The sequence below is a fragment of the Cloeon dipterum genome, chromosome 4 (assembly GCF_949628265.1).
Source record: "Cloeon dipterum chromosome 4, ieCloDipt1.1, whole genome shotgun sequence".
Taxonomy (NCBI): domain Eukaryota; kingdom Metazoa; phylum Arthropoda; class Insecta; order Ephemeroptera; family Baetidae; genus Cloeon; species Cloeon dipterum.
In genome coordinates, this window is record NC_088789.1 from 3227956 (window position 1) to 3254149 (window position 26194).

Genomic DNA, 26194 nt, shown 5'->3' on the forward strand with positions numbered 1-26194 from the left:
CGCGCGGCTGACTCGGCCGCTCACGCCGTGTTTTCAGTTTAGTTTTGTCAGTTAGATCGCGAGGTGGAACGCAGCCTTCGGCGGCGTGCTCAACGTGAGAACAATGCGGCCGTTCCTTCTGCTCGCTTTGCTGGTGGCCGCGACGGCGGCGGCCGCAAGCCGCGAGCTGCACAAGTGCTGTCCCGTGGGACAGATGCTGCAGGACAACACGTCCTGCGAGGAGGACCTGGAATCCGAGGACTGGACGCCGCTGATTTACGCCGTGGCGCCGGGTGGCGGCGGCTTCCAGGCCAACCCTTCGATTAACCTGAGCGTGACGCCCGAGTGGCGCCCCGTCTGCCAGGACGGCACCCTGCCAGTGCTGCTCAAGTCCGGCACGGTGCTGCCGCTGTTCATGCTGCTCGAGATGAACGAGCAGCTCATTCTGACCCTTCCGCATTCCGCAGACCTGCCCATTTTCACGCCGCAAACCTTCTGCGTCGACCGGCTGTCCGCCCTGGTGTGCGGCGCTCCGAGGATGGAGGGCATCCGCAACTGCTGCGGCAAGGACGCCGCCTACTCCGAGTCGCTGTCCTCGTGCAAACACAACGAGCAACAGGGGGAACCACTGGACGCGGTGACCAACGCCACGGGCTTCCCGCACTGCTCGTCGAAGAGCAACAACTACGTCCTGGCGGGCGAGCTGGAGGGCAACCTGACGGAGCACCTGAACGGCACCTCCCTGCAGCTGGAGCCCCCGCCGGCGGCGCCCTTGCTCATCGAGGACTACTGCCTCGTCAGGGTGCTGGAGCGCCCTGAGCGGGTGGCCGTGCTGGTCTGCAACGACCACCTGCTGCCCGACATGCGGCCCGTCGACGACGTCCAAGAGGGTGACATCAGACTGACCCTGTACCCTGCCGGACTGGCCATTTCGGCCTTCTTCCTGGCCGCCACCCTGGCCACCGGCTTCCTCGTGCCCAAAGCCCACCACGCACTGCACTGGCGCTGCCAGACCTGTCACGTTGCCTGCTTGTTGGTCGCCGACCTCCTACTGGCAATTGTGCAATTTTCCGGACGGTCCATCTCAGAAAGGTCCCCTGAGACCTGCACCATTATGGGTGAGCCGCTTTTGATGTTAACCCGCATTTCAAAAAGCCAGACGCTTTTCATCTATTCAACGATTGGTCAAAGTCATTCGTTATAATCGTTATAATGTTTATTTGACACGGGACACAACACAGCACCTAATTCCTTTACAGTAACACTCCTTTCTTTGTGCTAAATACTCACTTTTCAAAGAGCTGCCGCGCCGCGTTACCCTCCTCTTTTGAAGATAAGGTTTATTGCGCCCAGGAGCAGTGTGACAATCTATTTTATATCTTGACGTTAGGAGGCGATTGAAATTCACGGAATTTACATCAATATCCGGTTGTAGGTTGTATTGGGGCGAGGAAGGAAACGCATTTTCAATCCATACATATACAGGTGACGTTTGTTTGCGCAAGGACGCGTGGGTCGCGCGGCCGCCGCTTTTTGTTTGATGTGGACGCGTGTGGAATTTAAGGCGAATTTGCTGTTTTTTGCATCCTTTGTTCCTAACAAGAAAGCCGTTGCTGTTTTGTTCGCCAGCCTTACAAGGTTGTAAAGTTCGACCGCAGTTAAGTGGCGGCTATTGTTTTTGTTCGCTGTGTTAGTGTCAGGTCGTTGGCTGGCACACTTTTGGATCATTGTTCACATCAAGTTTAAATTCCATTATCAATGTCAGGGGCCGATCCACTGGTCGCTCTGCGGTGGAATTTCCGCTTCGCAATTTTCACGGGCCTAAAATAATGTTAAAAATACCAGAGTAGAAATGCTTAACACTATTACTGACTGATCACATTATTCTCATTTTGAAATTTTCTAAAAAAATTGTTATTGTAAAGCATAAATAACTCAGTTACATTAATTTAAAAATGACTAATGGCTTCCATCTAAATACAAACAAAGATGCCTCCCTTAAAATTGAATTTCAAAATAGCTCCGTTATATAGGAGCCCGTTGAATGTTTTTGATAAAAGAATGGATTTCGCTATCTACCTGAGGGATTCTGAAATATTTTTTCTTTGTTGTTCTACCCATGTGACTGCTGAGCACTTATTTTTTATATTCTCTGGGCCAGCTTAGGATTCAGTTGAAGCCAAAATTGACCCAAGTAGCAGTGTAAATTTTTTATAAAAGTGGCTGCAAAGTTAATGCTTTTCAAATGGTAAGGTCTGTCTCCATACTCGATATCTGATTTTATTTCAAAACATAGAGTTTCCCCAATAGATCTCGATGGGAGGAACCGAAATCTGCCAAGAAAATGTGGTCAGGCACTGTAAATTTTGGAGAAAATTTGAAGAAGGTCCTTTGTTATGGCCAATTGTAGAACAAATTGTTCATCGATCAACTGCTGTTGTTCAAATAATTTTCAATAATTGTTTCTATGTATCCACTTCAATAGTTCACAGAAAAATGAATAATAGTTGTTATATCCAATTGCATAATGTATAGTGAAGAAATTTAAATGCACTTGTGGAGTCGTCGGACAAAACACAAAATAAGTTTTCTCCCACAGTAGTCACTCAAGACCAGATCTCACAACATGAGCTTACACAACAATCGGCTTATCTTTCATGAAAAACCGCACACATTCCCGGGAGCGCGTCGTGAAGGCTGCTAATCGAATGGTGCGGCTAGCTATCGTCATTATTGTTGCGGCGATCATGCAAAATGTATCGTGCACTCGGAGGATAAACCATGAACAGCGCACGCAATTTTGCTTTTGAATACCGCCGCCGCACTCCTGCGTCCGGGATAAATTGCAAAGCAGCCGCCGCGTACACCCTGAAATGATAATCACAACCAAGGCAAAGCAGATTGGTTTTGCGTTTATATAGCTATCATTATGTCGTCATTGTAAAAGCCGAGACTTCGCCCTGAGCATCATTATATCCACGTATACTATTCAGCGAACTATATAAGCAGCTCAGTGGGTATCACGAATAAGAATCGAAAAGAGGAAACGCCTTGGCTCACGAGCCCACCAGATACTCTCTCATTATTGTGTTTGCTTTGCTGCCGCAAATAATAGAGCAGGGAATTAGCTTAAAACGATTTATAGCCTTTTTATAATTGGGGCTCTACGATTTCGGTATTCTGAGAATTGTGATTTTCAATTTGGCAGCGTTGCATGTAACCCATAAGTTTGCAAATTTGAAATTTGGGCTCTATTTGCTAAAATTTCTTTTTTGTAATGTTTAATAAAAAAGTTCGTTTCTCTGAGCTGGAGAAAGACATAAAATTTCGACTGAAACTAGAACAAAAATACAGAATTTTAAGAAAGCACAAAACTTTATTGCAGAAGTAAATGTCTGACCAGCGGCAAAAACATGATTGAAACTTATGAGGTAAAAAGGTGTGATGCTAAATAATGTTTTTGTTCGTGAAAACTTATCACGTAACCCGTTCATACTAAGAATACAGCAACCTCTTTAAAATTTGATCTTGTGTGTAGGCTGCTGAGGCAGCAAGCAGTGCCTGTGGGCCTTCGGTGGGTGCGCTTTTAGAGATGCTCCTTTAGAAACTCCTAAAGCGCGCATGGCATCCGCTCTCTGCGTTCTTTCTAGCAACAATTGTCTCTGAAAGAAAAGACGCTACCTACGCCATCTTGCTATTTGAAATTCTAATACGATGAATAAAATATTGATTGCAATTCGCAATAAATCAGGCAATTGAATGTGACGTACTCCAATCATTTGGTCATTGGACCCACATAAATTGTGCTGTTGACCAGTGCTTAGCTTACATCATCCTGCTATTTGGTCCGGCTCGACTCAAATTGAATTCAGCGCGAATCATGCCCATTAAACGAATTGGCCATTTGCATAATTCTGGGCACTTGAGCTCGCTGCACGTGCTCCAGTAAAAGCGCAGCTGCTTTTTGCGCGTGTTCCGTTCGCTCCCAGCTGCTCTCTGCTCTCGTTTTTCTTAATTCCTTCCTCATTTTAACTTAACTGTTGCTGACACTCACATAGCGCATATCGGAATTTGGAATTTCGCATTTCACCGCGGATTGTCATATTTTACGCGCCTGTAAAAAGCAAATTCGGTTGGTTTACTGCTCCCAGGGGGCTTGGACCATTGGACCTCTGGGCAAGGGAATAAATGGCAGAGTCCAAACAAACTCGCTGGCAGCAGCTGCTAAACAATATCAGAGCGAAATTAACTCGGCCTCCGCATGGAAAGGAAAACTCGAGCTTTGTGCTGATAATGGAAAGCTTTTGTTATAAAAAACTTTTTGCCAGGATGTCTGTTTATAATTATAGAGGCGAGCGAAAGAGGAAAATAAATTTTTTTATAGGTGGGTAGCCAGAGGCGCTGTAAAAGGGGCTAGCTAGCTATTTAGATATATAATTCAGTAGTTTGGACAATCGTCGGACCGTATAAAAGTAACCTCGTCTTGTTTTTTGTTCCAGCCGTGCTAATGCACTTCTTCTTCTTGTCCGCCTTCTTCTGGCTCAACGCGATGTGCTTCAACATTTGGTGGACTTTCAGGTGAGGATAAACAAATAATTATAACACTAAGAGCGAGGAAACAAGAACTGTTATTTGTAAGAATCACGAAAGGTTGAATTAAGTATGTGTTTTATACAGCGAATGAAGATATTTTACATTTCATTCTGCTTTGTTTGTGGTTTTGAAAATGCCCTTTTTATTATAATCCGTCTGATCGACTGAGCTACCTGCTTAAAAAGCTGGTGGCTGCTATCGACAAAAATGTACATTTTACAATGCTGCACAACAATTCCTTTTTGGTAGCAAGGTCGTCTGGTTGGATTTGCTGCGGCCTTAAATTACTACCAAACCTGCTGGTACGATGGAGGGCCCTTTTTAGTCAACGTTTCTCTTACCGTAACAAATTTTGCGTCATAATGATGTTTTCAACATAAATGTTTTAAAAATAATTCCTCTACTTAAGTGCCTCCGCCGTTGACACCATTAACCCTGTATTCGTTTTATTTGAAAGAAGCAGCATCCGCCTTGAACAATAGTTCTAGAGCACTTATTATTTAGTCACGCCTTAAGAGGACTCGGCAAGAAGGTGAAGGCCGAGGAAGGCGCGCGCGCGGGTGAAAGTTTTACACATTATATTTTCACCGCGAATGGGATTCCCCCATTATTCGTCATCTTCAGAGACGAAAGTGCTCTCAATCTGTGCTGCGGTATGGTAGTAAAACTCATTTACACTCCTATCAGACTAGAACCATTCATGAAAGAAAGAGCTGCTTATCCGCGTGTCGCGAGCTGCGTCGAGTGTAAAAAGTGGAGTGATTGTTATCAAAGACCCCTTAAAAACAACTCCATGCTTGTTTTACAGCATTTCCATTCCAACAGAAATAAATATTCAAGGAGGGAAAAAATTAACTGGAGTCATTAGCCACGCCGGCCACGAGAGACACTTAACAAAGAATGCGGTTGTGTGTCGGCTTGTTGCATTTTTATGTTAATCAGAAAAACATTTTTGTCGTGAATTAACTTGTTAATTTGTTTAAACTAATTTAATTTCCTTGAAATCTGCTCTCAATCTCTACGCTGCACGTGGGAAATTATTTCATTAAATCGAAAGAGGCGCCTTGATATAAATAATCACACCCTTGATTTCAGGCAAGCATTGAAAACCCGAGCAGCCTGCCCACAAGTGCATTATAATCATGCAATGAATAATGGGTTCGCCTCTGGTCTGGCTCACGAGGGAAATCCTTGAGCTCAGTTCGTTCGACGCTGCTTTTATTTATTTATAATAGTCGCTCATACCGAATCAGAAAATCTCTCCTGCGGCTCGATTGTTCGCTTGCGCTGCTTATTTATCCACTGGGAACTGTTATTTGGCGTTCCACTCTTTGTGGATGCTGCCAGGCCGAATAAACAAACGCGCCACCAGTATTTATATTATCGTTTAATACGCACGTTTTATGTACGTTTCCAATGTGTATTCAACCCGGTGCGTGCAGTCTTCTCTGAAAGCAGAACAATGTCGCTTCTCTCAAACAAGCTGCTTTTCTCAATGGGAACCACAATGCACCCCATTTTTATCAGCTCCAATCTCGGAACGCACATAATTGCTTTTCTCTGTATTGTGTGTTTCCTGTTCCGAGAGAAGAAAGTGAGTACCGAGAGGATCGCGTTACGCCAGCCAGCCGAAATTTATGTATTTATTTGTTGCTCGTCGCCCAGAGTAAACGATTTCGTTTTTATGTTTACAGGGATCTGAGGCCCGTGAGCGCGGATCCTGCTCAGGAGAGGTTCAGGTACCGCGCCTTCTCCATTTACTCGTGGGGAATGCCTCTGTTCATCACTTGCTCCGCCCTCACGCTTGACCTGCTGCCGTTCGATGAGGAAATGGCCAAATCCTTGGTCCGGCCCAGATTCGGTGAAAAGCGGTGTTGGTTTTTTGGTAAGTTTGATTTAAAATTAATTCACATATTGACTTGAAATGCACCACGTAACATAAACCCGAGTTAAAAAGCCTGTTTTCATTAAATGAGCACCAGTTGCCAAGATAGCGGAGACCTTAAGTGAGAATTTATTAGAGGTCTAAGCCAATTTTTGGTCACGTGGGCAGCCGCCAGCTGCCGTGAATCTAGCTAAGCTGCGCCAGCCACGCCAGCCGCCGGTGAAAAAGGCTCAAACATTAAATAAGTGCAGGAGAAAAAAATGTCTTCCGGCCCTTCAGGCAGTTCACTATCAAACTCCACGTTTAAAATATTATCAGCCGCGCCAGCCGCTGCCTGGCAAAAAAATCGGCCAAGTCGTTCCCTCCAGCCGCCGCCTTAAATCTCGCGGCTGACACCTCCAAGAATTCATCATTTTAAAATTATGCTATCATCACTTTTGATTGCACCAAAATTCTTTTCACACGGAGTCAGTGCAAAAGTCGTGAAGTCGGAATTTGTATAAAAAGAGACTGCGGCAAAATGAAAATGATAGAGCTCAACGACAGCACACGCACTCAGGGGAGCCATTATCACCTGGCAGTTCACCTGAGGTCAAAATTTTATCACGTCGATGTTCAAGCAGCACGTCGCGCACAGGGAAATTTGTTTTGCACGCACCTGCATGAATAAAATAATCAAAAGAATCGAACGAGGAGTTATGGGCGTTCTATTCTTAAATACACGACGCTTCTGTGCTTTGTTTTTATAATAAGCGTGTTCATATTCATCTGATTGCTTCAAATTTACAGGAAAAAGATTATTAATTATTTAAATTAACACTTGGGTGTTTTTATTTTGTCTTATCTTGCTTTTATATTCGCTGATTAATTTTTTGACTTGATCAGGTCGAGCCGTTAACCCATATGAGTCAGGTGTGCTTACGTTGAATAACGTAATAATTATAATGAGCTTAAGACCATACATTCATGCTAATCCGGCAAACCGTTTTTACGCGCGAGATGACTATCACAAGCTTGTGCAGCAGCTTTCGCGTGGGAAAGTAAGCGGATTTGTTCGCAGAAATTAACACAGGACATGATATGATGATGATGCGTGTATACCTTTGTAGTAGACACGCTAAACCGGGAGTAGGACAGCCGCTCTTACTGGAGCAGAAAGAGCAGGAAAAAGTAACGATGGTTGCGTTCCCATCCGCAATCATTGTCATGCACGGATTCCACCTGCCGTTTCAATACAGCGCCTCTCGGGGTTGGAAAGTAGTAAAATTGTAACAGCTCTTGAAGTTTCGTCGTCAAAGAAGAGCAAATATCCAACGGGAATCGCAAAGAAAGACGGTCGTATGCTTTTGCTATGAATTCGAGGTAATTTACGTTGTTTGCACAGCTGAAGCGGTGGCCAACATTTTTTCTCTCACTCCACACGTCCCGTTTAATTTGCATGCACCATTAATTGCCGCTAAGGATATACACGCCTGTCTGCTGGCCTAATTTCGTCCCGAGTACGTGCTGATCGCTTCAACTCGGCACATCTGCAAGCCGCTGATCGCAATGATATAAATAAGACGTCTTTCGCGCTGCAATGACGAAATCTTAAAGCAAAAACTAGTCAAGGCATATCCCATTTCAGTTTCTGCAAATGCAGCTATGATGATTTAGATTTCAATCCGTCCAGACGACTAATAAATAATAAAACACTACTCTGATGAATGGTCTGCTTTGTCGGACTGGGTGAATAAAATAAGAAAGGTCAGTGAATTACGTCCAAGGGAGCAACCAGCACCAGGGTCAATTAAGATGAGGCCTCAATGCGTGGCACAACTTTCAATTACGCGGCGTTATGTGTGGTCAGACACGCTATATGCTAATTTCGTTTTCAATTTCACGCTCAACATGCAGATTCCAAAGAAAGACTGATGCAATAGCTGTCGATTTTAACACACTTGATGCGGTATCCGAGAAATGACACACGTACGCGTCAGCTGAGGGAAGGCTTTCACTCTTTCTTATTGACAGTCGCAAGTGAAATGTCGCGTTTTCCTTTGTGTATTGATTACCTTTGAGAAACTGCCAGCAACGGAATAACTGGCACAAGTATAGAGAAAACGTTTTTGTCGTAACCTTTTTTTACAATTGAAAATAAACGTAATAACTCTATTCTGCACGAAATTGACTGAAGATGGGTGGCTAACGATATTACTTTTGAGGAAAAAATTAAAAATGACACGGTGGCTTTTCGGTCCCACATACCAGGCCTCGTCAGCAGTGCTTTAACCTTAAAAACAAAATTTCGCAGATAATTCTCAACCATCGGTCGTTTATCTTCATTTACTATATTTATTTTTTAATCACTCCGCTCTGCACGTTTATTGTTAATAATAATAGTTTTTACTTATCGCCAAGCATATTATTTGAACTATAAAATAACGTCAGAAACCGCCAGCATGCCCGCTATTTCTGCAATCTTTGCTCTAGAATGTAATCTGAAATAGGAATCAAGAGCATACGTGCATGTGCGCCGGACAGAAGGTCAATGAAAAGCAGATTGTCCAGGTGAAAGGACGGACGCCCGCTATGTTCGCGTCGAGGGCGGGTGCTGCGCTGCCGATGACAAAAAATGAGCTGCGCCACAGGAAATTTCCAATAAATAATCGCACGGGCCAAAAAGTAAATTCCCCGAGATATTTGGATGGAGCACAGGGGCAGGATGTGTCTTGTGCAACGGTGACGGGGAAATTCATTGAACAAATCCCGTGAGGCAGAAAATATTTTGCGCCCATTATTATTTATCATTATATACGAGAGCTGCTGCTTTTCTCGGCACAATGCCCATAAAATATAATTGTGCGGCCGAAGCAGATGTTGGTTAGCACGGGCGGGCAGGTGAGCGAGCGGGGATCGGCGGCTCCTGCAAAGCATCCAGCATCATCGAATTCGTGCATGTTGTGTTCCACCACCGTCTCGTCTCGCGTGCGGTCATCTCTCTCTCTCTCTTTCTCTCTCTCTCTCTCTTTCTCTCTCTCTCTCTCTCTCTCTCTCTCGCTCTCTCTCTCTCTCTCTCGCTCTCTCTCTCGCTCTCGCTCTCGCGTACCCTCCCGTTTTACGCCTTCTTCTACGAGCAATGAGCAGGTGATAGGGTCCTTGTAGAAAAACACACCTGCCTCTGTGGAATTCAAAAAAGCAGCGACGGCGGGCGGCGGCGGCGCGGCACTCGAGATGATTTTAGATGATTATGACCTCTGGAGGTTTCGCTTTCAATATGTTCACTTTTAGCTATTTGTGCGACGATAAGCTTTTTCTGAGTGAGTGCGGCCCGGCCCACTGACAAGCTTTATAAAATTATTGGAGGCTCATCATCTCACGGCGGCTGGCAGGTATATGTTTTGAAGCCTTTTTTGAAGCGTCTGAGAATTCGTGTAGCTGCACGCGGCGATTAATTGCACCCTCCGGATAAATTCCGCTCTCGCCCTAAAGACGGGCCTTTTGTTCATTGAAAAGAACACGTTCTGCTTGCTCTAGCTTGATTGGGTAAATACCAAGTGCGCGGAACTTGCTTTGAATTTAAGGCTGAAACGCCGAAATGAATAGGATGACTCTTTGCAAGTCAGAAAATCAGACACAAATGGCTAAGATTAACTCTTGTCGTTTGTGAAGGTTCGTGCTGGGGGGTAAGCATCTTTGCTGTTACATTGAATGCTTCCGTTAATACATATAAGTAGATAAAAATTTTCTTTGGCCTTTCAAGACGGCCCCTAAAAATTACCATGACCTTGAGGAATGGGGAGCCTTAGCATTTTTTGTTTCCACCGAGATTCCTTTGGCACTAGTCTTTTTTTTGTAAATGGCAGCTCACAATAGTGAAACCATGTGGAGCGCTGACCTTCCATAATCTGTTATTTTAAGTCATTCATTGACAAAGTCTCTGGTTGGACAATAGTTTTGCTGTAGGCTTGGAGTGGAGTTCATCATCTTAATTTACTGTGTAACATACAATAGGTTTTTATTGTCCTCATGTCCGTTGGCTCGCATTTTGTTAAGGCATTATAAGGAGTGTCAAAGCAGTGGGAGATATTTGAGCTAATATACTAGCTGCCCAATGTCGGAGATAGCAAAAAATGGTTAATTTATAGTGACTCAAAATGCTCAACTATCTCAACGGGCTCTCAATAGGGCCCAAGCTCCTCTGCGGCCACTCGGGCCCCATGTTATCCGCTCGGCGGTGTTATTGGGACCTGGTATGCTGAGCAGAGGCTAAAAATGTCACTGATTTAATTTAAAGAAAAATAATTTATAAATTTAAAAAATCTCTCGCCTTTACTACAAAGATCTTGTTTTAATTCATCTCTTCAACAAAACGTTTAGTGAATATTACTAAAATAGTCACAGAATTATTATCATCTGGAACGCATCTAGCTTGTTTTCCAGTCCGACTAAAGAGCATCAAGGGTGAAAAACAGGGCACAACAAAAGCCGGGTGTTTTGCGCCCGCTGTTCTTTCTATTTTTGGCCATAATTTTCCAGGCCAAGGGGAACAAACGAAATTCGTGCACGCTGCATTTATTCATCAGCCAGAAAGCAGGCGGGGAAAGAAAGAAAGATACAATATTCACGGCTCGCTCATCCAACTGGTCAAAAAGGGAGCGTTTTCCTGAAATCGTGCACGTATCGTAAGTTGTAACAGCGAGCGTTCATCGGCGGCGGCTGCATCAATAACGGCACTTTATTAGCGCTGCGCGGCTAATGGACGCATGGCCAACATCAAATAGGCAGCTGGATTAAAATTGCCGCGCGCGCTGGCTGCTGTTCCACATTGCGTCCGTTACTGTACAAAAACATGTGCTCCCGATGATGCGAAATGTAACACTCGCCGAGAGAAGAGAACTACTCTTCCATATTATACAGCGAGCACTCCTTTTATTTCCGACGCGTCCGCGCACAATATCATGCAGCCCTTTTTATCGCCTCTGCTATCGGCTCGGATAATTATTACGGTCGCGAATCTGTTCTGCTACTGAACGAAACACGCCTCATTAAAAGCGAACCCAATTATTTTTGAGCGGCGCCTCGATGAACTTCCGCTTGCGTTGCGTGCAGACTCGCTAAATCTTCGTTACAATCAGGTTAAATTAGTTTTATGATAGCTAAGCTATCTATAGATTTTTTGCTTGAAAATTTACAAGATATTCTCGTTAAGATTATGTCAATAAAATCGTAATAGCTAGCTTTGAAAACGCCATGCCTAGCTAAATTTTCTTCACAAAATTCTTCTGTGGGGAAATTGACACGAATCGTATATAGCGTGCTTTCTGCTGATATCGACTTCGTCCTTTTATTTCTAAGGAAAATCTTTGGACGATACACCAACAGTGTAGTTTTTTCCAGCTAGAAGATAAACCTTCTCCCCTGACGTTTCGTGCTCAAAGTAGAGCCATTTCCTGAAATAAAATAAAACCCAGCACTGTTCTACAGCTAGAACTGAGCGCTTTACTAAACTAGATAAATTGTGACATTATTTTGTCATTCCACGACACCAGTCGTGTTCATCGTTCGTCGCCTCAGACCAGACATTCTTCACAAAATTGCATCCCTTTTTATGCTGTCATGAAATAATCGGGAAAATGTTAAAACTTGAGTGGATTATCTTGTAAAAATGACACTATTTGACTTAGTTCTCAGCAGGCTCATGTAAGGTTGCTCGCACTGTTAAAACCATATGCTCCTGAAAACCGAGCTATTATCCAACAGGAAGCGGATGGATGAACTAAAAATTTACATATAATGAAGAGCGGCCGCAGAAGTGCGATTTTTCACGAAGGCGAACATAGAACCCCTACAACTTGTTCAATCAAAACGCTCGGAATTCTCTTCTTTCATGAATGGGCTCCGTCGTCAGCTCCTCGGAATTCGAATCGCTCAGTCAGCTTCGCAACAGCTGCTGGCGGTTGCACTTGCGTGGCAGAAAAATCCGATGATGCACACACACACACACTCTGCGCCTTGCATTAAAGCTGACTCGCTGCTGGCTCGCATTCATTTCTGGCGCTGCGGAAAAATAAGGATGCCGCCGCATCCACATGCATCTTTCAGCAGGCTGCGCGTGCACAAAGTGCATGTGTGCATGTGAGTTATGATTGCGGCACAGCGAGTAAATTTAAAACGCGGTGGGCGTGCTGAGCACTCGAGAGAATTCGAGTTAACGGGTGCAGTACATAATTGCTGCTGACGACGCCACTGGTTTCCTTTTTGTAGCTGATGAGGAGGACTGATAAAATGAATTAGCTGTTTATTCTTGCTTGCATTTTTCAGATTTCAAGTCCTTAGAAGTTTTGACGTCTGGCATTTATATAAAAATATTAAATACCGCTTACTACATAAATGAAATACAATTTTCCGCCGTTGAAATTTTTAATTATAAGAAGACCGGCGGAGCTCGCCTTAATAGCATTCTCCGCAGTAATAATCTCTTTCGCGGCGGCTGCTGGTATCATGGCCATTATGCAATGCCATTAAATGGAGCACACGCGGGTTGATTCTGAGAAGTGAACAATGTCCTGCAAAGGAAAGAAGGCGGCCGCTGTGTGTACCGCGCGTATTGCGGCGCATGCATAAATATAAATCCTGCTGTGCGGATGATGAGTAGGCAAGCTCCTTTGTGAAAAGTCATCGCACCGAGCAGTAAACTCAGGGTAACTCAATATACCCTTGTTAAAAAAAAGCTCTCCGGAATAATAAATGAGAAGAGTTGCGCTGCATGCGTCCCTCCTCCTTTATACGCGCCATTTATTTATTCACTGCCCAACGACGATCTGAAAGGCAGGCAGGCAGGCAGGCTCTCGCTAGCGAATAATGAAATTTTATAATATAATGAAATGCGCTCTCTTCGTGTCTGTCTGGCCGCCTGCGAAATTATTACGAATGCTCTCCGGCCGCGTGCAGATGTTTCCCGACAGCATTGTTGTTGCCCGTGCATATGCACTCGCTCATTATCCTCTGGAACGCGAGTGCTCCGATAGTGGGTTGAGAAATCGGATCTCATTAAAGCATTATTTTTTGCGTGTTTGTTTTCCGAGCCAAAGATATGGCGCAGAAGCAACTGGAAAGAGACGGAATAAACAGAAGTTATCCATTAGGATTAAATTCGACTGCGGTGCATCCTAATCACTCTTAGCTTCTTACACTGATCCTTATCACCTTATGAATGATCACTGCTTTCAAATAAATTACGATGACCATTATTTAGACTGGGCACGGTTATGATATCCATTCCTGAGGAATGCGTAGACCAGATGGCATTATAACTTTGGTAAATTTTCCAAGGTCATATAACCTGTATTCCAGAGTTCTCAGCCGCGAGATTTTTAATTTTTGACCCGTTTTCACCGGCGGCTGGCGCGGCTGACAATATTTTAAACGAGAGGTTTGATAGTGCTAAACGGCAAGACATTTTTTCTTCTGCAATTTTTAATTTCGACCCTTTTTCGCCGGCGGCTGCCTGCGTGACCCAAAATTTGCTGGCTGGCGCGTTGCAGCGCAGCTGGCTAATACCTCTACTGTATTCCCATCGTGGCTCAGTTTTGAGACATTATTTGCTATACAAATTATTCAAAATAAGGGCAGGCTGGGGGAATACATTTATTTAAATAATTATTTTCTGCGTGTGAATTACTGACTTAATTGATTTGTGCCATTTTTCAGGTGGTCTAGATATCGTCACCTTCTTCTATGGTCCTGTCGGTCTCTTGCTGATCCTGAACTGTATGCTCTTCGCCGCTACAACTCGGGAGTTGACGTGCGGACTGTGGCGCAGGGAAGGCGTCAAAACTGGCGGCGGATCTCACGGCTCTGCTGAGAGGTATTATTCCACTTAAATTCGAAGTCCAACCCTATGCAGAGTTTTATTGCTTCTCCAAGGACAAAAGTTTGCCGTTGAAATGGTTTGAGCAAGTAGTGCAACTTGTTTATACTCGGCGCGCGCTCTTTGAAAAGCCATTCTCGAAAGAATGCGGAGCGCAAAATGTGTTGCCGACTTTTGTTTCAAGCAGAATTTATGCTTCTTGCTCGCTCCTTTTTTTAGCCGCAAGACAGAGCTCAGTGACGTTATTTTGCTTTTCAACTGCTTACTCAAACAGTCATTCTCTCCATAGCCATTCGCCGTCCTCTGCAGACCTACTTTCTCTGCTGACGAGCGTTAAGTTTATAATTTGCCCAGGAAATGACCGACGCAATTATTTTTGCCGTACGTTCTCAATTACCGGCCACTTTTGTCCCGTCCTCCTTTCGCTTTTGGAATAATTGACGTTGTTCGTTCTGACTTCGGAAACTGAAAAATATCATGCGCTCGTTCCACACAGTTCACTAAAATATGCATACTCATTAATTCTCGCATATGATATACGTCACATAATAACGCAACAAGTTATAAAGAAAACGGAGAAGCAGGCAAGGTTCAATGGCCCAGTTTGTCATTCTGAGGATAAGAAGCTGCCAGTGGAGTTTTTTTAGACTAAATGGAAAGACGTTAACCTTGTTTGCGCTATTGTCCGACGTAAACCTAGCCACAAACAGAGACAAAAACTTCACCATAAATTTGTGACTTAAAAATGCAAGACATTCATTTTTGTTCTATAGGACAGCGGTAAAGATTATAAATCAATCAGCTTTGTGGTCAGAGAAGATGGTGTATTTCTTAACTTGTACTTGTTTTTTAACGTCTACTTCTCTCTTGACTCTCTTGAGGTAGAATGACTGTGATAAAAAAATTCCACGTAAATTGATGGAAGATACACTTTTCTGGTTAATTTAAATGCAGTTTCACACGTATTTTCCTGCAAAGGCCAATGCCCAAGGAGCATTTTTGAGAGATGTGGGAAAGTGGTTAGCTATTCTGATTTTGCGTGTCCAATCGATCAGTGGCCGCGACAAGCGTTGAAATTTGTCCCGTTCTTTTTAGGCACGACTGTTTTGTGGCCAGAAAATTGGAGCCGGCAATCGCTAAGCGAGTGTGTTAGTTAACATTTTCACTTACTTTCCCTTGTATTGTGATAAATTTCGCCGAAATCATACGTGTTTTTGAAGGTTTGTGGGTCTCAGCTGATTTCAACTTATTGTTAGGACTTTTATCTACAAGGTGTAAAAAGTTACCTTTAAAATATAGGTGGAATATATACATCCTCATCAATTTGCTAAAATTAATCCTTTACATCAAACTGCTTATTTTTAAAAGCCACTTGGTTTGTAGGGAAATAATGTTCGGGCGTTCTCTTTCCTTTATTATCTGGTTTATCCGCATTAATAAGGAACCGGGATTTCACTGCTCTTACCAAGATGAAAGCCCTGCAATTAACTGCGCAAGTTAAATTACCCTTGACTTAGTTTGAAACTCCGTTCTTCGTTGAAGAATTTCAGTTGACAAAACTTCAGCGAAATCAATTAAAAAATATTTAGTGGAGCGTACGCCATGCTTAGCCTCGGCGTTGTGCAGCACTCAGAAGTGTTGAGGGTCGCTTCGCTGGAGCATGGCAACACCAAAGAGTGCTCCAGTGAGCACCGAAATAAAACACAAAAGCTGAGCAAAGTCAACGCCACCGCGCGCCTCTCTCCTTTACCGATTTTCCACACTTTTTGTCAGCTAGATCGCTCTTTTTCAGAGCACGTTATTATAAGCTGCGGTGGAAAATAAAGTTTGTTCTCAGGCCAGCTTGTGTGACGGTCGCAACTGAGGCAAAAATATTGTGTTTCAATTTGTGCGCTACTGTTGAAGCGTGAAATTAGCAGTTGTCGAGTTAATCGGCGTGTTTGCTTTGACGTGCTAAAAGTTGCTGATATTTCTTGTGGTGATTAATTAAAAAACAAACCACTAAGTGGTTGACATTGTCGCGTAATTTTTTCCGTCTAAAATATTCGAATTGTTGTTTACTTTCATGACGCAGCGTTATTTGCAAGATGTATACAAAATGTAAGGAGAGAACTAAACGATCGAATTGCTCAGCTCTGCACTGATTAATTCAGGATGAATCTGTTAATGAAGAGAAAAAGTTAATACAACACGCTTTCATACTGTACCCTGAAGACCTCGTCAGCAGTAATTTGCCTCCAAAAATGAAATTAATGTTTCCTTTTAAAATTTCACTCAGAAATAATTCACTGAGCAATTAAATAATTATCATAAATTTCATGCGTGTAACTCTTTCATTTTCTGTTCATAAAATTGGCTAGCTGAAAAATACAATTTTATTGATATAATTTTTAATTTGTTTCTTTTCTGTTTCAGAACGACCCTGGGTCAAGTTTGCATGAAACTGGTGGTTGTGATGGGAGTGACCTGGCTGGCCGACGTGGTCTCGTGGTTCGTCGGCGGCCCTTCGTACCTGTGGTACATAACCGACCTGATCAACGCCCTGCAAGGAGTGTTCATCTTCATCGTGGTGGGCTGCCAGCCACAAGTGTGGGCAGCCATCAAGCGGCTGTGGTGGTGCGGCCGCCGGCAGAACCTACCCCAGGCGGCTGCCAACCCCATGTCGCAGACCTCGCAAGGTCTTCCTTCGACGACCGCGGGCGAAACCACCACCAGCAGTCCAGTGTCAAAGTCCAATGGAGAAATAATGCCTCCATTAGAGACCGTCTGCTAGCTGACGCAGGACTGAGCTCCGATAGTGCCAAAAATGAACATACGAAATGAGAGTATTTTTAACCTTTTTAAAGACTGATGATGTCTAAAACGATGCAGTATTTTTTATATTAGTTTGACGAGAAAATGTAAATACTCGCAAGGATAGTCATTAACCGTGGTGTGAAACTGTGTATTATACTTTTGCCTGTGGAGTATATTTGTAAAATTACAAAATAAGGTTCCTCCGTAGTTATATTTATGGATGTATTGCATAGCAATTGATAAATTTTAACCGTTCAAAATTCTTTTATTTATTACCAGCTTTTGTATGCAACTCACAAACCTGGTCTGCAGGCCATGTGTACCTGTACTGTACGTTTAAAAGCCACTGCATACTAACATGCTTCATTATTGGTGTCATGACAATGAAATATAATGTTATTCCGCTCAAAAATGTTCGTTTATTTTATCCACGTGCAGCAACAGGCGCTTTGTGTCCCTTTTGTTTCACATAAACCATGAGACGCAAAACCGCACTGGGCGTGACTCCCGGTATTCTACTTGCAGCGGCAATCTGTTGTAATTGACAATGTTTTTAAAAAAACACGTTTTGTAAAATTGGGAAAACTTACTGTTTGAGGCTGAGAAAACGCCAACTTCTCTCGCTCCTCCATTGACAAATTTAAGCTTGGCCTGAAACACGGCGGCAAATTGTTTCTTTCTTGTAAAATGGAAAATTGTAGTTATTTACATGTTGTAGTCAAAGTTCTTGGGAATGACCAACTCCTGTTCCTTTTTTATGGCTTCGATTTCTGCTGTTTGCATTTTCTCGTAATGTTTGTACGTGGAACAAATCACAAGGCGGTCCCAAACTGCTTCTGTTCCATCCAAACACCTCAGCTCGTCTGGCATGAGGTTTCTTAACTGGAAAACTGTGGCTTTGATGCTCGAGTCGGCGAGCAATGAGAAAGCACTGCGAGATAATTATTTATCAACCAATGAAACAGATTAAAACTATAATACCTTTTGGATGCAGTTGACGTGCTGTTTGGCATTTTAAACAACGACTTCCATTTTCGCGGCGGCAACATCACAGACTGCAAAACTTCTTCACAGTATTCTAAACTGCTCTGTGTTTGCTGCAAAACTTGCATTCTCTCATTGGAAACGACTCCAGCATCGAAGCCTAGAGTTAAAAAAAATAATTGTTGTACCTTTAGAAATGTGTCTCAAAATAATAAAAATCACCTTTCTTTGTAAGCCGAATATCAGCATTGTCTGGTCTCAAATACACCCTAAACTCTGCCCTACTGGTGAACATTCTGTAAGGTTCGTTGGTCCCATGAGTAGTCAGGTCGTCAATCAAAACACCTATGTAGCCTTCTGTTCTTCTAATTACAAACGGCTCTCGATCTAAAACCTTTTCACAGAGATTCAAATTTACTGGAGGAGATTTCCATCATGCATTTGGTTACCTGCAAAGCTGCATTCATCCCGGCGATGATTCCCTGGGCAGCAGCCTCTTCATAACCTGTGGTGCCGTTGATTTGGCCTGCAAGGAATAGTCCAGGAATTTTCTTTGTCTCCAAGGACGGCCACAATTCTCTTGGGTCAACAAAATCATATTGAACTCCATAACCTGAGACAAAATGTTACGCATTTAATCAGATGAACCTTTACTAGAATTACCTGGTCTTGCTAAGACAGCATTTTCCAAGCCTTTCACCTGTCGTATGAGCTGCGACTGGAGATCTTCAGGTAAAGTGCATGACAGTCCTGCCGGATATATAAGGCCGGAGTCTAACCCCTCAGGCTCCAGCCAAATTTGGTGAGCCCGGTTTCCAAATCTGGGTTAATTCAAGGTATTTAAATTCAAGAAGTCATTAAACAGTATGAAGAACCTCAATATCTTGGACTCAATAGATGGACAATATCTAGGTCCAGTGATTTCTTCACTCACATGTCGGTTTACATGCAAGTTTTCTTTCACAATTTTATCAACACCCGGAGTAGTAAAAGTGAGGTAACATGGCACTTGGTCCTCTGGCTGTGATGACAGTGGTTAGATGCGGCAGAATATTCAATATTAAAATATAAAATTCACCTTAATCCACACTTGAGAGTTGATAAAAGAAAAAGGTAAAGGTGGCATATCAGCTAGGTGCTTTTCACAATCAGAGAAATCGATCGAGCTGCGATATATTCTTGGAGGAGTTCCTGTTTCGAGAGTAAATAATTCAGCTCAAAATTATTAAGCTTAATATGAATTTTCACCTGTTTTCAGAACACCCATCCTGAATTTCAGTCTCTCTAAGGTTTTGGCCAAGCCAATGGAAGGTTCATCACCTACTCTTCCAGCTGGCCGAACGTCCAATCCAATGTTGATTTGGCCGTTGAGGAAAGTGCCTGTTGTTATTACTACAGTTTTGCTGCTTACATAATCGCCATTCTCTAGAAAACATATATTCAATATTTAACCCAACCATATCAATGAGGAGCATTCTTATACCTAGAACAACTCCAGTGCAGTGTCCATTTTCATGTATCATTAAATCTTCCACAGCCGCTTCTATGATTTCCAAGTTAGGAGTGTGATTGAATATTTCGTTTTGTAAATGTTTCTTGTATAGTTTGCGGTCAATTTGAGCTCTTGGCCCCCACACTGCAGGTCCTTTCCTCACATTTAACACCTTTATCAAAATTAATTACAAATTTCATTTATTTAAAAAATTAAAATCCTGATTATTTCATTTTTTTTTTAATTTTAAAATTGAAAGGAAATTTGCCGAGTTCAAGCCGAAAGTAGAAGTTATGCTTTAAGTTTGACACCATACCTTGTAATGAATTCCAGAGAGATCACATATACGACTGCAAACTCCATCAAGAGCATCAACCTCTTTCATCAAGTGTCCCTTCCCGACGCCACCAAAGGACGGATTGCATGACATTTCACCTATATGAATTACAAATAAATTGTGACAAAGTCTTAAATCATAAAAACACTGACCTATGGTAGACTTCTTATGTGTGACAAGAAGGGTTTTCCTGCCCAGTCTTGCTGCAGCAGCGCAGGCCTCTGTGCCAGCGTGTCCACCTCCGACAACCACAACATCGTATGTCCCTTCAGCACATGAAAATTGTCTGACGAGAGCAGGCAGAACCCGTAACAAACTTCTCCTTCGAAGAATCATCTGCAATAATTATAAAATTTCCAAATTGAATGAAAATAATATATCAGATAAAATACTACAAAGAGTAAAACATCAACATCACTATAAATATTTAATAAATCAGGGTTATGAATTGAGATCGGTGTTTCGTTATTATTTAATCAGTTTTAAATTAAATAAAGCACAATTTCTATCTATCCAAAGGCCTCTTAGTGATGATTTCGCTACTCTAATATTTAGCTATGTAAAAAATGGAAGCTCATATACATTTTATAGCTAGCTGCAAGGGCCTTCACGTCGTGGTTGATTTTTTGAATCAGTCGCGTCGTTTGGGCTGGGAGGTGCAATGATAAATTTATTATATTGTCTCTATTGCCAACCTGTAGAGAAATAAAATGACAGATACTTATCCATAATACTCATTTATTGTTATTTTCTTACAGTACATATAGGCTTCTTTGTACAGCCAAGTTTACTTTTCAGTTTTAAATTCTGGATAAATATAGATAGACTGGAATACATTCAATAAAACTTACAGCATAACGCAAAAATAAAAACTTCTCATTTTGAAGTAATTTACACTCATGAAATGTTATATAACAATGACAGACAAGACTTAAGAAGACTCAAGAGGATCTAACTAGCTAGGCAAATTTTTCCTTTGTGGCAATAAATTCTTCAACAGTTTTGATGTACTTCGGAAGAAAATTTTCATTCTTCCGCTCATAGGCAACCAAGCTGGGGATTTCCTGGAGCCTGGACATAATCGAAGATGAGATACATGGTTAAACTTAAATTGCACAACTTACTGAAGACTTCCCACAAAAGTCCAGGCTTTGACATCTGTGTCGACAATTTTGTCCCACTTAGAGACGTCGACAGACACCTCAACTGCGACAGCCAACTTTAGACTGTAGCATCTGAAGTGGATCCTGATTGAAACGTCAGAATTTAAATATCGGTCATGAATATGTTGCAATAATATACCTTGTTCCCTGGTACGAGAGAACATTCCTTTTGCTGGCTTTTTCCAGAGTGATCATCAAATGGGTAAACTTGACCAGCTTTGGATGCAAGTCTTTCAGCAGTTTTGGAATTTCATTTTTCGATTTGCACTCCTGGGTCAATTCCTCAGCATTTACTCGCTTCAAAAAGAGGTCATGCACAAACCGCTGCCATGGAAAAGCTGCAAAACAGAAGGGCTGATTGTAATATTTAACTCAAATGGTTTGACAGAAAGAAAAACTCAACATGGCTCTACTATTTGCTAGTGTGAAAACAAGGGCAGGTGGCTATAAGAAGTGAGTAGCTGCAGAGGAAAAATCTTGCTCTTGCATGTCCACATTCTGCATTGAAAACTTTTAAGCAGGTGAAAGATCATTTGCCCTGCAAATGCTCACTTTTAGCCACCCATCCAAAATCAGCAAAGCGCCATTGATAAATTTAATTTAGTTTAATCTCCTGATTATCTAATTAAATATATATTTACTTGTGTCAGTAGGAGCCAATGAGATCTTTCTGACAACATCTGAACTATCCATGGCAAGTTCCATTTTCATAGTGTTGTTTAAGATTGAGAGTTCAATACCGCAAACATCATCTGACACAAATCGCCAACACCGCTCAACCCTGAAACAATTAATTCTCAACTAAGTTAAGAGTTGGTAATCAAAATCTTACTTTTTGCACATTTCTTTGAGTTTTGAGGCTAACGGGGTGAGAGCAGCGTCTTGGTCTGCTGGTTGAACATCTACTTCCATGGCGTCATCCTGGACAGTAGCAGCGTCAGTTTGAGTTTGAGTTGCTTCCTTGGTTTCCATGCTGGCTTTTCTGTCACTGTGCCACTTCAAAATTGCGTCCATTTTCGCGTTAAGTTCAGCGAGCTTGGTGTTCGTCTTCTTTTCAGCAAGCATTCTCTCAAATTCATCAAAGCTGGCCATGAGCAAGGGTGGCTTGCGCTGCATTTCAGGCCGGATGAAAGAAATGCTCAGCTTGGAAACGTCGAATTCGCTCCTTTTCGACACATCCATTTCGCTCCTTTTCATGAAACTACTTGCGTCATTCACCATCCTGCTCGTTGACGCATCAAAGTCAATCCTTCTGGAGCTGTCCAAGTTGCCACTAGACACGTTTGACTTGGTCCTTGAACAATCATTGAGCTTGCTTGTAGACATGTCAAGGCCCCTTGAGACGCAAATTTTCTTGACAGGCGAGTGATCACCAGGCTGTCGTCGCGACTTCTGCAATTCTTTCTTCATTTGACTCCCAGTCACATTTCTGTCACCCACACTGAAGGACCTTGCTTGCATTTTTTCAATCGACAATGCATTATAGCTGCGACAAATTGGAGATGACCGCAGAGTGTGCGAAGGACCCGCCTCTGATTTGCCGTTTGAGATTTGTTTTTCAGGACTTGGCCTGGTGACCACCATCGCCTTGTTGGGGGAAATGATTAGTTCTTGATCATCAGACAGGGCAATGCGCCGACTTGGCACGGACTCGGGGGAGTCACAGCTGCTCATGTAAGACCTTTTCAGCGACGCATAAGCCGCATGATTTGAGGTGGAGATTTGTGCTTTATCAAAAGCTGCAGGCGTGTTGCCTTCCGCAATCGCCAACTCCCCAACCATTGCACTAGGGCCAAAATTTGTCAGTTGGCTGCCCGCCTTATTTGTACCTGTGCAATTTTCCGTACTCCGGAAAACAGAATCGCTCAACAGGGACTCATCTGGTACACTAATACTGGTACAATCCATTAAAGACGCCGCAAGCACTCTGGCGGAGGCATGCACATCAAAGGTTTTGTTCAGAAACGATGCCCTTGACGTTTCGTCCATAACAATGCTGGTGTCAGGTGTCAACGGTTTGGCAAGTATATCTTCCGAAGACAAATCAGCATCCTGCTTAGTTTCAAATGTTGAAACTTTAACTTCAGGTATTGAGTTGAGGTTGTTTGGCAGATTTTCTTCTTCACTCTCCAAGGAAATGCTTCTGGTGACATTGTTGCTTGGAATATTCAGTGTTGAATCTGAAACAGATTAGCAAAACGTACAATTAATTGTATATTATGTGACAAGGAATATTTTAACTTCAGTTTAGGCTTGGTTAAATTCGGCTTAGCTGGTCCCAACAGCCACCGCCATAAATCTCGACGCTGAGACCTCTAATTTTAATTATGTTAAACCCGAGCAAGAATATTACCCAGAATAATAGGACGAAAATAGAGCAGGATTTTTCTCACAGACTCTATTTGCAATATATTTTTCTTAGATTTCTGAAGGTCTCAAATATCTGATAGGCATGCACTACTTTACTTTCGTTCTCTTCAGAGGTCAAAAAATTATGAATCACTATATATTTTACACCAAAAGAACATGACAGTGCAAAAATCCTGATATTTAGATGAAAGACAAAAGTTGGCACCTTCAGTTTAATTAAGTTCCAAAGTAAAGTGAACTGATGTACCAGTTCCACAGAAAAATCAAGCCTAAATAGCGTAAAAATGCTACCAATTTAACTTACTGTTCTTCACAACAGCTGGATTCCAATTTCCAATCGAATCTTCAACACTGACGTCTACAGGATGACAGATTGTGTGGTCGTTGATTTTCGCGGGTTGCTTCTCTACATCAGGTTGCTCTTCATCAAAACTCATCTCCAAAGTATGGATCAGTGTTTTGTTGTTAGCGCTCTCACAAGCGGAATCATTGCTGGAAATTAAACTTTTTTTCGGTGCCATAGTAATGTCCATCTGTGAACTTGACGAGTTTCCGGGAGCCATGGTCATTTCCATTGATGTACTGGAGGCGTTGTTAACGTTTGTAATGTCCATTTGGACACCTGAATTGGACGCAAGGCACAAGCTCTTGCGACTTTTGGAGAAGCTGAACATGGCCTCCCCAGGCATGACAAGGTCTAAAGTGTCAGTGGAAGATTCAGAGCCATCCCCCTTCATTTCATTGGTGTGGTCAGAAAAATCAGAAATGCTTGGGTACGCAGCATTGTGGTCCTCTGTTTTTACTTCTCCATCGTCAACACGAGCTGAAATTGTTGAAATAAAAACAATTAAAAAATCTTAAGTGGAAAATTGGTTATAATGAACTTACGCAGTCTAGATACGGAAGTGATGTCCATGCAAATAGATTCGTGGGCCGTTTTATTCATCGCTCTGGCAGAAGCAGTCTGCTTGGCAGAGTTTAAAATATCCGAGACACCATCAGACTCGTCGGAGTCATCCACGTCTGCGAAATTCAGGTGTGTTTTGTTTAAGCCTGGTGAATTCAGGTAGCTTGCATCTTCAGTCAATGAGTGTCCGTCCATTGACATGTTGGTTGTACTCAAGATTGTTTTTTCCATCAAAGGTAATGAAGCGTGGATTAAATTCTCTTTATCCACTGCACACGGCGCATTACGTTCAATGACGGTCACTGCAACCTGAGATGTCTGGGATTCTTGAGAGAAAGTGGGCATGCCTGTTGAAGTGAGCTCCATTTCATCTTCCTGGTCATCATGAGTGGCAAGTGGTGCTTGCATTTCGTGCTGGCTTTTTATTGGACCAGTCATTAAACTTTCAAAGCTTTTGGTTGATTGCAAATTCACAAGATCACTGTAAAAATATTAAAAATGTAAACAAGAAACGTACTTGTCAGTCACTTGTAACATACGATTGTGATTTGGCGTCCGAGAGCATCATTGGTTTCTCATATCTTTCGCCCCAGACTTCGTCTACATCATTGCAAAATTCCCTGAAACAGAAAAACATTGATTAATAAAATATATATACATATATTAAAGTAAGGGTGGCGAAAAGTGTAATCTTTCCGTATTATCTAATATGTACATACATCATAGTTATTAAAGAAAAACTGACGTAATTAGTTTTTATGTATGTATCTACATACGATTCATTTAATTTTTTGTATAATGAATAATGCGAATAATGTACTTAAAAATTCTTACTGCACGTTATTTGTGGAAGAGAAGCTGACCCTCCTCTTGAATGCTGTTTTGGTGACAGTTGTTCGGTCTTCATCATAGCCCTCATTGTCCTCTAAATTTTGCAATGGTGCTCTGCTACCTTTCAGTATCTACGAAAAGAATAGGAATCAATGTGCCAGTTTATGCCACACTAAAATGATAAATAAATCATACCGAAGACCGCCTTGTCTTCCGCGGCGGAGAAAAATCCGACATAATAATCCACTGATTTTACGTTGCTTCTGAATTAATTCTTCTCGGTAAACAAGGGAAATTCATACAGAATTTCGTTGTGGAGGTGATTATATCTGCTAACCTAGTAAAATCGACGGGAGCGACTGCAGTCGAGACGAAAATTCTCAAGGCCGCAATACATAACAAACAGCCATTGCTGATTGAACGATTGAAGTTAAAAAACCGCCAAATTTAATGTTCCCGCAGAACGAACAACATTCATGAGCGCCATCTCTTGCATATCAACTAAGTTAGTCACCAGCCGTTCGTCAGCAGGAGCCAGGAGCACCAGGAGCCAGCTAGCTGGATAGACACTAGCTGCAAACTCCGCTCCGTAATCAACGAAGAAATCCCGAAAACATGAGAGGAAAACGAAAACACTACTCCTCTTTCATGACATTCCATTTATTCAAAGAGTTGTTGCTTTTGTAAAGAGTGCTATGGGAAAAATATTAAAAATTTATTTTTATTTTCCATAATTATTACGTAAAAATAAATAGTTTTATAATTTCCCCCTTAAAAATTAAAATTTATCAAAGTTACATACCTGTGGTCTATCTGTAAATAATGACAGCAGTTCTGGTTGTTTTTTTAGACTGATAATACACCTTTTCCACTACTTGACAATGTTTCTATCTCAAGTTGTTCAAATTTGTTATGAAGACAGCGCTGCGTTGCGGCAGCAAAAGAATTAATACCAAAAATCAAGTAATACCGGTTACAAAATACAGAGAAGTGTGAATTTTTAAA

General features: G+C 42.3%; 3 protein-coding genes across 5 annotated transcripts; 1 reads left to right on the forward strand and 2 right to left on the reverse strand.

The window, feature by feature from the left end:
* LOC135944513 (probable G-protein coupled receptor Mth-like 1) lies at positions 1–17517 on the forward strand. Its single transcript, XM_065491515.1, has 5 exons — positions 1–1097; positions 4479–4557; positions 6267–6457; positions 14150–14306; positions 16725–17517. Exons 1-5 carry the CDS (start codon positions 104–106, stop codon positions 17080–17082), a joined length of 1779 nt encoding a protein of 592 aa, XP_065347587.1. The 5' UTR covers positions 1–103; the 3' UTR covers positions 17083–17517.
* LOC135944511 (protein MTO1 homolog, mitochondrial) lies at positions 17502–26137 on the reverse strand. The gene is made up of 14 exons (XM_065491514.1): positions 25992–26137; positions 20071–20254; positions 19898–20016; positions 19573–19753; positions 19338–19514; positions 19168–19280; positions 18965–19110; positions 18753–18910; positions 18539–18702; positions 18312–18483; positions 18087–18249; positions 17815–18036; positions 17696–17756; positions 17502–17637 (listed from the first exon to the last, which is right to left on the reverse strand). Exons 2-14 carry the CDS (start codon positions 20252–20254, stop codon positions 17530–17532), a joined length of 1968 nt encoding a protein of 655 aa, XP_065347586.1. The 5' UTR covers positions 25992–26137; the 3' UTR covers positions 17502–17529.
* LOC135944509 (uncharacterized) lies at positions 20639–25669 on the reverse strand. 3 transcript variants are annotated; one of them, XM_065491511.1, is made up of 11 exons: positions 25527–25669; positions 25385–25463; positions 25193–25320; positions 24898–24978; positions 24340–24839; positions 23756–24274; positions 21914–23261; positions 21723–21862; positions 21221–21419; positions 21043–21165; positions 20639–20989 (listed from the first exon to the last, which is right to left on the reverse strand). In XM_065491511.1, exons 2-11 carry the CDS (start codon positions 25424–25426, stop codon positions 20878–20880), a joined length of 3192 nt encoding a protein of 1063 aa, XP_065347583.1. In that variant the 5' UTR covers positions 25427–25463; positions 25527–25669; the 3' UTR covers positions 20639–20877. The 3 variants fall into 3 exon arrangements, with proteins under 3 accessions (XP_065347583.1, XP_065347582.1, XP_065347584.1); XM_065491510.1 differs by having other exon boundaries at positions 25385–25625; XM_065491512.1 differs by lacking the exon at positions 25385–25463 and having other exon boundaries at positions 25527–25620.
* Positions 26138–26194: the final 57 nt, after the last annotated feature.